The sequence below is a fragment of the Microsporum canis genome, genomic scaffold (genome assembly GCF_000151145.1).
Source record: "Microsporum canis CBS 113480 supercont1.5 genomic scaffold, whole genome shotgun sequence".
Lineage (NCBI taxonomy): Eukaryota > Fungi > Ascomycota > Eurotiomycetes > Onygenales > Arthrodermataceae > Microsporum > Microsporum canis.
Window position 1 is genome coordinate 1,546,707 of NW_003299165.1, and position 12,037 is coordinate 1,558,743.

Below are 12,037 nucleotides of genomic sequence, written 5' to 3' on the forward strand. Positions count from 1 at the left end.
ATATAGATATGAGTGTCCCGGCGGCATGGTGTTTCTATTCACATGTAGGTATTTATATGAAATAGATACTTCGTCTCGACGACATCTATACACTCGCATTGCACCTGTAAACCGTCCGCTTTAGTTGTTGATGCTATTAGTTGCTGGCGCCACTTGGGCTTCTTGAGGCCACTTTTTAGTGTTTATATGAGGTTTTGTCACGTTAGGATCGACGACAAGAAAACCACCAGGAAAAAAACTCCCTTAACTCTCTCTTTCCAGCATCATCGCCAGCCCATCGGCGCCTCGAGAAGCGAAACATTCTCTCGTCAATATTCCCCAGCATAAGTGCGTTTCATGCGATTTCATCCTTGATTCTAGCGACAAGGCCTCGGGAACACTCCCTCTACTGTGGCTATCTGCCTCGAAACGCCTTCACCAACCAACCTCCGCATTTCGATCGAGCACTCAGCAAATACGCCTAGAATTAATATACAACAGCTCTTCAGTCATCCTATTCTAAGGGAAAATATTTCAAGTCCGCATAAACACAACGCATAATGGACTTCAATTCGTTGAAGGACCAGGTCAGCAACCTGAGTCTGTATGATATTAAAGCAGGTGTCCGTAAAGTGCAAAATGGTGTGTTATTGATCGGGCATCCAACTTGGCATATGAATCTATGAAGCGTCGGATTCGTGAGTCGTTCTGGTACTGATTGACTGATTTACTTTTTATTTAGCTATGATGAACTACACGGAAATGGAGGCAAAGGTTGGCACCCACCCTCACCTGTATCCAGTCTATGGGTTTGGTATATGTGCAAGTTCTGTGGCTAATTGTCGGTTTCTCTTTTGTTGGCAGGTCCGAGAAGCTACGAATAATGAGCCGTGGGGTGCGTCTTCTACTCTGATGCAGGAGATCGCAAATGGGACACACAGCTAGTGCGTTGCCTATATTACCTTATAGTACCGTGCTTTGCAAAAAAGTGCCTAGCTGACTATCTTTGGCCATATAGCCAGCTGCTTAACGAGATAATGCCAATGATCTATAAACGCTTTACGGAGAAATCTGCAGAGGAGTGGCGGCAGATATATAAGGTACTAAGCTACTCCGTCTTATCCCCAGCTCTATATTACGAGGCGCTTATCAGCTCATTTCTAACCGGTTTCTTTGTCTCTTAGTCCTTGCAATTGCTCGAATTCCTGGTAAAAAATGGCTCAGAACGAGTTGTTGATGATGCACGATCCCACATATCCCTTTTACGCATGCTTCGCCAATTCCATTACATCGACCCCAATGGCAAAGATCAAGGAATAAACATCCGCAACCGCTCTCAGGAACTTGCGAAATTGCTAAGCGATGTTGATATGATCCGTGCGGAAAGGAAAAAGGCCAAGGCTAATAGGAACAAATTTGGCGGATTCGAAGGAGGAATAGGCGTTGGTGGATTTTCCGGCGGAGCAGCTGGCAGTTCCCGCTTTGGTGGGTTTGGCAGCGAAGATGCGAACTTTGGAGGTTTCAGTGGCGGGGTGTATGGTGATGGAGGTGGCTTTAATGGAAATACTAGCGAGTTCCGAGATGCCAGTAGGAGATCCAACCGATTCGAGGAGTATGATGAGGGCGATACCAGCGGATATTCAGCTCCTCGCAGAAGTGAGCCGGCATCCTCTAGAGCCGAATCGAAAAAGCCGGCTCCTCCAAAAGCTCCAACACCTGATCTAGTCAGCTTTGGTGACGATGACGAGCCAGCGCCGGCGCCTTCTATCGCCTCCCCACTAGCAAACTCATCGTCTACAAAACCTTCTGGCTCAAGTGGTTTGACTGAGCTTGCGGCTCAAAGCATGGATGATGATGAATTTGATGATTTCCAATCAGCCAGCCCTGCAACGCCTGCTGCCAGCACAACTATACAGTCACAGTTCAGCTCAATCCCTCTCCCAGCTGCACCAACCCAAACCCAATTCGCCGCTCCAAAACCTATTTCAGCTGCTCAAGGTGCGAGCCTTAACGGATTGGCAGCCTTCAGGTCCAACCCACAAACGCCATCGGCTACAGGCACGATGTCCCAGGGGTCAAGCATGGGGCCACTCTCGCCTTCTACTCAGTCCCAGCCGCCAAAGCCAACCACGTACCAAGCTTCCCAGCCAAATTATTTCACATCTATCCCTATCCCTCAGTCGAAGCCATCGGAACCTTCCAATAAAGCGACTCCCAAATCTCCAACTACAGGCTCCTCCAAATCAGGCGGTGATGTCTTCGGAAGCCTATGGTCTACCGCTAGTGCCAATGCTGGTATCAAACCAACAACCCAAACTCAGTCCAAGGGACCCAATCTGGCTAGTATGGCCAAGGAGAAGGCAAGTGCTGGTATTTGGGGAACTCCTAGCTCGAGCAGTTCACCCCAAAGCTTCAGTGGTACTCCCAACTCCCAGCAGCAGAAGAAGGCTGGCGGAGGAAGCGCGCTAGATGATCTTTTAGGTTAAGCTATATTCAGCGTTAAGCCTTTGCTTGAGCCTATGAAACCTTACTTTTGGGTGGCCTTTAACCTCCTGGGAAATATTGCATGTTGTCAAGATTGTTCCATACCCTCGGCCACTATATTGGTTTGTTTAGTATTCCCTTTTTCCTAGCCCTGCCAAATATTATTTGATGCTTCGAGCTGAATTTCAGTTCTCCTGTAATTATGGCTTTGATAAAGACGGACATACATCCATCTACACTTACCTAAGAGTTGAAAATTAAACAGTGGTTACTTGGGCTTGAAAATGACGAGTGCTCTGCTGGTTAACATTTCATTTCTGTTTGACAGCAATCATACCGGGAGTTACAGAATGTAAATCATGTTTGGACTGCATAGTGAATAAAACGATTCTATACGTATAATATATGTATATATATGTATGCTTGTTTGTATTCATTCATTTAATAGTCCAAACCCTCCCTTTAGCCTAGTCAGACGATTTTATGCACGTCGTGAGCGAGGATATACACCCAACATGCAAAGAGAGAAATGAAAAGAACATTAAGAAGAGGAAAAGGGGCGGTTAATGAAAACAAAAAACCTAAATGCGGTAATGATGTGGGCTAATAGCGAGTAGAGAAAGACTCAAACACAGGAGTGGAAAGGACGGACATAGAAGCCCACATGCATCGACCACATTAGAACCGTCGCAGACAGCGTATTCGGGTTTTTTACGAAGAATTGAAGAACGTATTATGTGACAATCACGTTTGAAATTTTGTTGACTAGACAAACTTCCACGGTTTTGAAGGCTGAGAGGGAGGAGGGAACAAAGTAAATAGATGAAACTGCTTGGCACATGTTCTCATGATGCACGCCAGGTATTATCTCATTTATTCATTCGGGGAAGGGAATATCATGATGGAGCAAAATGTCTTGGTGGTAGATATCTTATGTGGATTGAGAGGCTCGTTTAGAGACACTTTTTGTCCGTTTTGCTGCCCCGGAGCTGGAACGAGCTAGCTGAGCTTCAGAGTGTTCAACAGAGGGAGGCATCGATCTGCTGTGTTGATGGCCGCTGAGTAGGTGTGACAGGTAGGGGTTTAAGTCCTTGCTGCTGGTTGAAAAGGTGGATACTACTGGAGGATGTTTTTCTCTAGTTTTGTCATCGGTTGCATCGATCTCCACAGGGGCATGGGCCTGTGTATCCCCGTCAGCTGTGCCGCCGATATGAGCGTCGTTCAATTGTGAGGTTGGCAGAACGGTGGCGACTGGCGTCTGTTCTGATTCGCTTCCGGTAGTATTCGAGTCGATCATGTTTAAGTCACCATTCAGGGAATTTAGTCCACCCTCGATATCCCTAACAAGACGCACAAATTCCTCTGGAACCAGTCCGCTCTCCCCGGTCCTTGGATCTTCTGCAACAAGCCATCCCTGGCCATGACGATAGGAAACTAAAATTACCTGGCCCTCTTTCAAAGGAAGTTCGTTTTCGTGCTCGCGAGTGAAATCGAAGAGTGCCACGGCTTTACCGTGCATCTCTTCATCTGGCGAAACGATTGTAAACTGATAGTCCCGCGAGTATCTTGAGGGGTCCTGCCATCCATCATCATCTGATATGTCATCATCAGAAGCTAGTTCAAAATCTCGATCATAGGATCCATTGTGAAGTGAATTACCAGGTCCGGAGCCCCCAATTGCGCCTTGGTCACCAAAACCAGGGTGATAAGAGCGTCTACCATCCCCTGCTGGGTAGGTCACGTATTCTCCGCCAGGCCCATCTTCATCCGCATCCTCATCTCTCACATAATATGTCTCGCTCCCATCGCCATTGACACCAATCAACACGCCTTTTTCAGCATCGGTAGAGTTGTCGGGGTCACCAAAACCAGATCCTTTGCGTCTCCGCGAACCAGGCCTACTCTCACTAGAGTGGCCGGATTTATTCTTTCGATGCCGTGAGGCTGTCACAACTGGGCTATGTAAATCCTCATCTTCACTATACGGGGGTCCATCGCCAAATGCTATCGGAGGTAGCTGCTGCTGGCTATACATGGTGCCTGGATCCCAGTTTGGGGCTGGCCAGTGAGAGCGGGTGGCGTCAAGCGAAGATAGAGGCGCATCAGAAATCCTCCGAGATTCGTTGACTGGCGTGGAAATGCCCGAATCCTTGGGAGGTGCGCCGTAATGGAGTGGGTGGCTCGGAGGATATGCAAAGTCCCGAACCAAAGCATAAGGTAGACTCGACTGATAAGCAGAAAAGGTATTGGAGGTGGTGGAGGTAGGGCGGGAACGGGTTTGCGAATTCGACTTGTTAGAGTGAACAGATAGTCGGTTCTTTGCGTACGACGAAGGCCTTTGGAGGCTCGACCGCTTGGTGGTAGTAGAGGGAGGTAGAGAGGCCCGCGCTGAGATCGGTGGAGGAGCGGAGGCATCAAACTGAGGCGGCGACTGTGACGATGCCATCGCAGTCGCCATCGTATGCAGCTGTTGTGAGCCCTCAAGCCAATGATGCCAAAGCGAGTTGTGAGCTGGTACGACAGCCTTTAGGCGCAAGCGGCGCGGACCTATATTCAGGTTCTCTTTCGCCTTGTGGCCTGCAAATCTGCTGGATCAAAGCTGCTGTTGAGAGGTCAACAGAATCGGACGGTGGTGGCAGCTCAGGCGGTTTCGTTGCCAGAGTAATCGCGAAGTCAGAGGGGCTTCTGATCTCGATAAGGCGGGGGGCGGAAGCAGATGCGGCTGTCTTCCTCAGGCACAGTTTAATCGGTCAAGAAAAGAAAATCAGCTATCTAGTATATCAGACATGCTGTTTGTTATGAGACTAAGGAACAGATAAAATGCCTGGGCCCGCAACAGGTCGCAACGAATTTAGCCGCCGATGTGCCGCTCGAGTCGTTTGCGTATCTGTGACCTTTCAGTTCGGTTAGATGGCTAGGACAGAAAAGTGGCCACCAGCACACGCATACGCAGGTGGGTTGACACGTCTGGTTAAAGAAGAAGCTCTCAGCCTGTGTCTTCAGGGTGAAAGCGAGGCTTGACTGGGAGGGTTGGTGATGCTGATTGTGTCTGGCAGGCGGGTGGAAAATCGACGTGGGAAGGTACCAAAATCGGTATGGTTGAGTTATGATGAAACACACCAGGGTCATAATTGACCAAACAGCAGCTAGGCCGAAATTCCACAGGTGTCCCACAGGATTTCGTGGTGGACCAGGGGCTTGGAGAGAAAAAAAAAAGAAGAAAACTCAACCAGGGAAGCAAAATGATAGGTAGTTCTATTTATAGAGTCAACTCGAAACCGTTTCAAGGCGAGTTTTCACGGTTCGTGACCAAAGGGTGACATACCCCAAGGCAGAGAAGATATCAGAGCCGAAATAAAAGGGGAGAGAGGCCATGTAAGGTGAAGACGAAGAGTATCAACGGCCACTGAGATTTAAAGCCAAAGATGAAGTTGAAAGAAGAAGAAAAAAAGAGGCTCGTAGTCACATGACCTTATGCTTAATATCTCAATCATGACGTCGCTTCGTCAAACGTGGCCGGAATCGCAACTGTTCGAGAGAAACGAGAGACGATGGAGGAGTAAGACGAATAGGACAGTTAGGAATTTATAGAACTGCTGTCATCCGTCTCGGCTCGAGCTGGTTGAACAGTGCGTTTGCAGACCCCGAAGGAACTGCGACAGTATCCAATTACTTGGGTGGTATAACAATTGAACTTGTTGTAGGTAGCAACAAGCTGGCCCGATGAGAATGTTTCAATTCTGAACTCCTCCAAGATATGTCGAAATTCCCATGTCCCTACGGTGCTGATGATGACATTACGGTCATTTTTGAAATGATATACTAACAAGTCAAGCTTTCCCAAATCGACCCTCGATCGAAAGATCTACCCCTGATATATACTCAACCCTGATCATAGTGGAGAAAAGAATGGTCATTACTTCTCCTTTCTGTTTCTGATAATGATTCTTGGGACCAATTAAATACCAGTCGAGGGGTTATTATTCTTTGTCGTGAACCTGCGACGTATACTACCGGACGACCATGGACTTGCTGTAATCCACATTTACGATCTGATCCAGGCTGATAACTGACACATACCTGCTTAAATAATAAACCCTATATCTCCACTCACTGCATGGATCGACTGTATTAGTCGTTAGTGATATAGCTGCCGGAGGCCATATCGATACTTTCGCTAGAGAATGCCATCCGTTTGCCCAGAGCATCAGGGCCAAAGCTGCTGCTTTGGTGACAGTTGATGGCTATTGTTACTTGTACATCACAAGTAGCATATTAATACTGGCTTTGAAATTTCTTCACTTGTCTTCCACTCCCCCTGGCTAGATAGCCTTGCAGGGCTACATAAAGTGACGTTTAATGCTTTATTTACTACAATATTAAATATTTTCTTAGCTATCGCTACTTCTGCTCTCATTTTAAATGTACTAGAAGTCTAGCCATTAACTTACAGTTAGTGAAGCGGGATTTCCCATCACTACTTTGACATATATGCCACAAGTCTCCATCCATGTCCTGACTTGATTCTTCTTTCTTCCAAGTCCGTCTACCTTCTTCTTTACTCATTTATTGGTGACTTTCTATTATCCAAATTTTTGAACTATCACAACCACTATTTCAAATAGACTCCTTCTCACACCTTGCCCAGGCTTAAACTTGATTTCAAGGTAGAAAAATGGACAATAAACGTGAGGCTGGTGACTTGAAAGCGGACTTGAACGATGACCCCGAGGAAGTCAGCCCTATTGGTGAAACCATCCCCTGGCAAGATCCAGCGGATGATTACCCCGAAGGTGGAGTAACTGCTTGGTTAACTGTGGCCGGTGCAGCTGCCAGCCTGTTTGTATCTTTCGGCTGGGTTAATTGTGTGGGAATTTTTCAAAGTTACTACCACACCCATCAGTTGAAGACATATACTGAGTCGGAAGTGGCATGGATATCTTCTCTCCAAGGTCTATCACTGGCATTCTTACTTACCGTTTTCATTTATTTTATTACTACTACAGCATGCTGACTTGGCTCTAGTTTTCTTCATGTTATTCTGCGGGCCGTTCTTCGGCAGAATTTTTGATAACTGGGGCCATTCATACCTCGTTAAGGTTGGAACCGTTCTCCATGTTGGGGGCCTAATTATTGCAAGTTTCATGGATACATATGCCGGGTTATTACTTAGCCAAGCTGTTTGTTCAGCTCTGGGGGCTTCAATGGTGTTCTACCCTTCCGTTACTTGTGTAAGCTATTCCATATATCCTTAATAATTGAGTCATTCTAACTCCAGCCACTCCCTATTAGGTCTCTACTTGGTTTTATAAACGACGAGCCGCTGCTCTTGGTCCAGTTGTCGCTGGTTCTTCCCTTGGAGGCGTCATTTTCCCTATTATGGTCATACACCTGATCCCGAAATGGGGCTTTAACTGGGCGATGCGTGCATGCGCCCTTCTAATCCTATGCTTGTTGATATTCACCAATTTGACGTTGAAATCCCGTTTACTACCATCTAAACGGCCTTGGAATATTTCGGAGTTAACGCGACCAATGAGGGAACCTGCTTTCCTAGCGCTTGCAGCTGCTGTGTTCTTCTACTATTGTAAGTCTGATCACGAATCCCGGCCTTAAACTCCCTTATTAACATCTTTTCCAGGGGGTATGTTCCTTCCCGTAACATACATTGTCGTGGCTGCTCGCACGAAAGGAATGTCGCAAGATTTGGCAAATTATATGGTCCCCATTCTTAATGCTGCTAGGTAGGCACTCGCGTAACCATTTTCTCTTCGTGAAAGTCTCTAACCGCTGTGGCCGTTATAGTATCTTCGGGCGCACAGTACCTAACGTCGTTGCTGACAAGCTTGGTCGATATAACATCATGATAATCATGTGTTCTATAACTGCAACACTTATCCTCGGTTCTTGGATGTTTGCTTCAAACAACCTAGCCATGATTCTTTTCACTGTATCCTTTGGGATCTCATCTGGATCAGGGGTTGGGCTTACTCCAGCTCTCGTCGCTCAGGTGTCTCCCATCAAGGAAATAGGGACTCGAACAGGGCTGATATTTGCAATTGGATCTCTTGCTGGACTCAGTGGATCGCCAATTGGTGGTCAGATCATAGAGGCAAGCAATGGTTCATTGCGCTATATGATGGTATTTGCTGGAGTGAACTGTGCCATTGGCACACTGTTCTTCATTCTTGCTCGAGTTATCTTAGGCGGTATGAAAATGGCTAGGGTCTAGGCGAAGAAACAAAAGGTAACCATGGAGATAATGATTGAGATAGATAGTTGCAACAGATTACTGCGGAGCGAGATATGATGCTGACGATAACCCAGATGGCTTTGGGCTTAAAAAGGGAACTAATGGGAGACTGGTTAATGAGAATAACAGACCAATTAATTTTAGATGGAGCTGATAAGGAGAATTATTTAAATGGTCGGAATTGGAGAAGTGCATTTGATAATTTCTCTATTGCAACTACCTGTAGACAAGCCTTCCTTCCATAGGCAAGCACTGAGTATGAAAATGTAAAGAGTCATGGAAACAATAACAAACGCCACTCTAAAACGCCTATTCGAAACGCCATGCCTGCATTTCACCACTTCGCGTGGCGGGTATCACAAGTACTCAAAACAATGCATACATTTTATCATTTAAACACAAAGAAACACATAGAAAACACGAGAAAAAGAACGAAAGCCACCTTCCAGCCGTTTAAGGAGTGTATGTCGGCTGGTATTTCCCCGTTGTTATTGTTTTCCAGGTCGCAGAGGCGGTAAAGCGACGTGACATGGGGACGATCGATCCCGCGGTGGGAGAAGCAACGTCTGACACAGATGGTGAGGCTTCGGAGGAGACAGAGTCAACATGGGAGGGGCCATTGTCCACTGGCTGACCGAGATTGGCGAGCAGCGAGGAGAAGGCTGCACGATTCAGCGGCTGACCATCGACGTAATGGATGTTGGGTTCCCTGTTTGTCCCATTTCGGGACGCGATGATGTCAATATCCATACACGAGGTATAGATCTCTGTCTTTCCACGGGGAAGGTTGGGATCTACCCCAGGGGCAGTTGGCCAGTCCCACACAAAGTACATCGACGAAGGCGTTCCAGGCACGACGAAATCCGAAGGTAGTACCAGGACGTGTTGACACGCCACGTCTGCTCCCATGAGCTTGTCAGGTACATGTGGATACGTTTGTTGTCGAGCCATGGAGATTTTGTCACCATTAATTTGGTAACAGCGCCCATCATCAAAGTCTTGGCGTGAGATAAGCCTGCCTCGTTTGTCACCACCCGTTCCGTCCTTGTTCCATACCCCGTGGATGCCTAGGAATTTGTCATCCGGGCGGGGCTCGTTGGTGCCGTATACGTATACGGTCCCGCGGTTTTTTGGTTTACCAGGCTGGGTGTCAGGAAGGGTGACATGCCCATTCTCCCGGTACAAAAGGGCGATGATGTCGCCCGGTTGGGCCTCTAGTCGAGGCCAGCCCTCTGCTTGCCGTCGGTCTCTCTGGGACGGCATGCACATGTGGTCGCTGGGAATAATCCCAATGTCTGCAGCTCGTCCGGTTGGAGGGAGTCGGTAGGTCATCAAATCATCATTGAAACCCTGGTCCGTTCGAGAGACGTGGCCACGGATGTAGCCAGGTTTGCCGATAAAGGACCCATTACCGGCGACGACGTCGAGTTCCTCTACCCAGCTGTGGGCGTGTGCCAGAGGAGTTAGGCAGCACAGGTAGAGGATTGCAACGAGGGCTTTGGATGCAGTAGTGAACTGCATTGTCAAGGGAACGGTGATAGAGTACCCTTGAGGAAGTGGAGTGGAGGAAGAAAGCGTAGAAGTTGTTCGAGTTTGGTGTGTGGTTCGCTGTGGATAGGTAGATATGCGAATGTGTATGGAAAGTTGAACAACTGTGATGAGAAAGGAAGAAGAAAAAGAGACCGAGAAAGAGGAAATGAAGGAAATATTTATAGGCGATTCTAGGTGACAAATGGTTTTGGGCAAGAGAGATTCCAGCGGTTCCGATGATGTCAACAAGACCGTTAAAAAGGAGGAAAACCAGGGGTTTTGGAAGAGAACCAGGGATTTATGATATTGGTGACGTTGTATTGACGATGCCGTAGGAAGGAGCGGCTTTATCTGTGGTTGATATCAAATCCGTGGTTCACGTTGTTTAAGTATGGTATAGAATGACGCTGCGGAAGGGCCTTATATGCCGGCAGAGAAGGAAAATAGAGTGACCAAGGATAGCCACAAAGCGGTAATGGCAGGAGCGGAAGACACAGAAACGTAATGTGTAAAAGCGGCTGGAAGAAGGACGAAGGAAGAACAAAGAAGTTTATGGTGTAGGAAAAGAATGAAAAAGTTCTCTGGATCCTGGGTTATGAATATCAATAACCAAAGGTGAATAGAGAAGAAAATGTTGACCGGCAACACTAGAAACCATTTAATAGGGAAAGAGGACAGGAGAACAAAACATATGAACAACTGTTCACGGAAGCAGAAGAGAATGCAGGAAAATGCAGCAGTTTATATATATATGCAACTGCATGGGCAGGAATAGAAGCTGATGGATGTACCATCTTCTTCTCCCTTGGTACCCTGCTCTGGTACCAGAAGCAACGGCAACCAATGAACCAGGTAAGCGCCCTCTCTTGCCTGACATGCCGCCCACTACAGCGTTTCAACCCGCGGTTCATGAGTCCTCAAAAAAACATACATTGGGCTGCACTACCCTTGCTACCAGAAAAAAACTTGACATCCACCTGCTTCCGAGGCGGGGGTATAAGAGTCCAAACTAAGGCGGACCATTGGTCCGTCATGGACCAGAGAAGTGTTTAAAGCGGTCTGCCGGGGTTTCTCTTCCTCTGGCGCTTCGACAAAAGCCGGGCGGTTGGAGAGTTGAAAAAGTCGATGATGGAAGTTGAAACAAGGAGGTCGAAAAGGGTCACAGATGCTGGCTTGGCGCGGCGTCTGGTTGGCCGTAGACGTCCGCCTCATCCGGCACTTTAACTTAAAATAAGATAAACTTGATGTTATGTCGAAGTCTTGCCGGATGGAGGAGATGGAGGAGATGGCATCCCGATAGAAAGACATCACGATAGGAGGGCGGAAAAACAGGATAAGATGGAGGCTTTACCCGGCGGGACTCGCTTCGGGAGGAGGGAGATGGAAGGTGGTGTTAGAAGAAACAAGAAGAAAATAGCCGTAAGCGCTGTGTCCCCTTTCATTTGTCCAGGGTCAGGGTCTGTTGGCACATCCATGGCCTTAGGCGGCTACCTCCTCCTTAGCATGAAGATGTTTCATTATGTGCAGCAGTTCCCGTTGGCTATTTTTGTAGACAAGAGTGAATGGCTATGAGCTGGCGGGTTGGGCGTGCTAAGACAGGTACGTAAATCGGTAGTAGAGGTATGCAAGTCATCCTTACTTTGTGGGATCCTTGAGGTAGCTCTAGACATATAAGTCGTCCTATTATTCTTAATGGATTGTCCCAAGGATATGCAATCTACTATAGCATCATGGTCTACTTTTAGCATGATGGGACTTGAGCTAGACCACTTGAAGATTATGAGCAGATTG

The 12,037-nt window shown here is 47.3% G+C and overlaps 5 protein-coding genes across 5 annotated transcripts; 3 read left to right on the forward strand and 2 right to left on the reverse strand.

The window, feature by feature from the left end:
* Positions 1-539: 539 nt before the first annotated feature.
* Positions 540-2,465, forward strand: MCYG_05666 (ENTH domain-containing protein c; the record flags this gene model as incomplete). The annotated part of the gene is made up of 4 exons (XM_002845751.1): positions 540-621; positions 722-923; positions 998-1,079; positions 1,164-2,465. 4 exons carry the CDS (start codon positions 540-542, stop codon positions 2,463-2,465), a joined length of 1,668 nt encoding a protein of 555 aa, XP_002845797.1.
* Positions 2,466-3,394: 929 nt separating this feature from the next.
* On the reverse strand, positions 3,395-4,921 carry MCYG_05667 (SH3 domain-containing protein; the record flags this gene model as incomplete). Its single annotated transcript, XM_002845752.1, has 1 exon — positions 3,395-4,921. The coding sequence occupies one exon, from the start codon at positions 4,919-4,921 to the stop codon at positions 3,395-3,397; it is 1,527 nt and encodes a 508-aa protein (XP_002845798.1).
* Positions 4,922-7,138: 2,217 nt separating this feature from the next.
* On the forward strand, positions 7,139-8,695 carry MCYG_05668 (monocarboxylate permease-like protein; the record flags this gene model as incomplete). The annotated part of the gene is made up of 5 exons (XM_002845753.1): positions 7,139-7,415; positions 7,489-7,694; positions 7,756-8,050; positions 8,105-8,207; positions 8,269-8,695. 5 exons carry the CDS (start codon positions 7,139-7,141, stop codon positions 8,693-8,695), a joined length of 1,308 nt encoding a protein of 435 aa, XP_002845799.1.
* Positions 8,696-9,169: 474 nt separating this feature from the next.
* Positions 9,170-10,237, reverse strand: MCYG_05669 (conserved hypothetical protein; the record flags this gene model as incomplete). The annotated part of the gene is made up of 1 exon (XM_002845754.1): positions 9,170-10,237. The coding sequence occupies one exon, from the start codon at positions 10,235-10,237 to the stop codon at positions 9,170-9,172; it is 1,068 nt and encodes a 355-aa protein (XP_002845800.1).
* A 433-nt stretch (positions 10,238-10,670) lies between these two features.
* Positions 10,671-11,299, forward strand: MCYG_05670 (uncharacterized protein; the record flags this gene model as incomplete). The annotated part of the gene is made up of 3 exons (XM_002845755.1): positions 10,671-10,747; positions 10,912-11,098; positions 11,138-11,299. The coding sequence occupies 3 exons, from the start codon at positions 10,671-10,673 to the stop codon at positions 11,297-11,299; spliced, it is 426 nt and encodes a 141-aa protein (XP_002845801.1).
* Between the last annotated feature and the right edge of the window lie 738 nt (positions 11,300-12,037).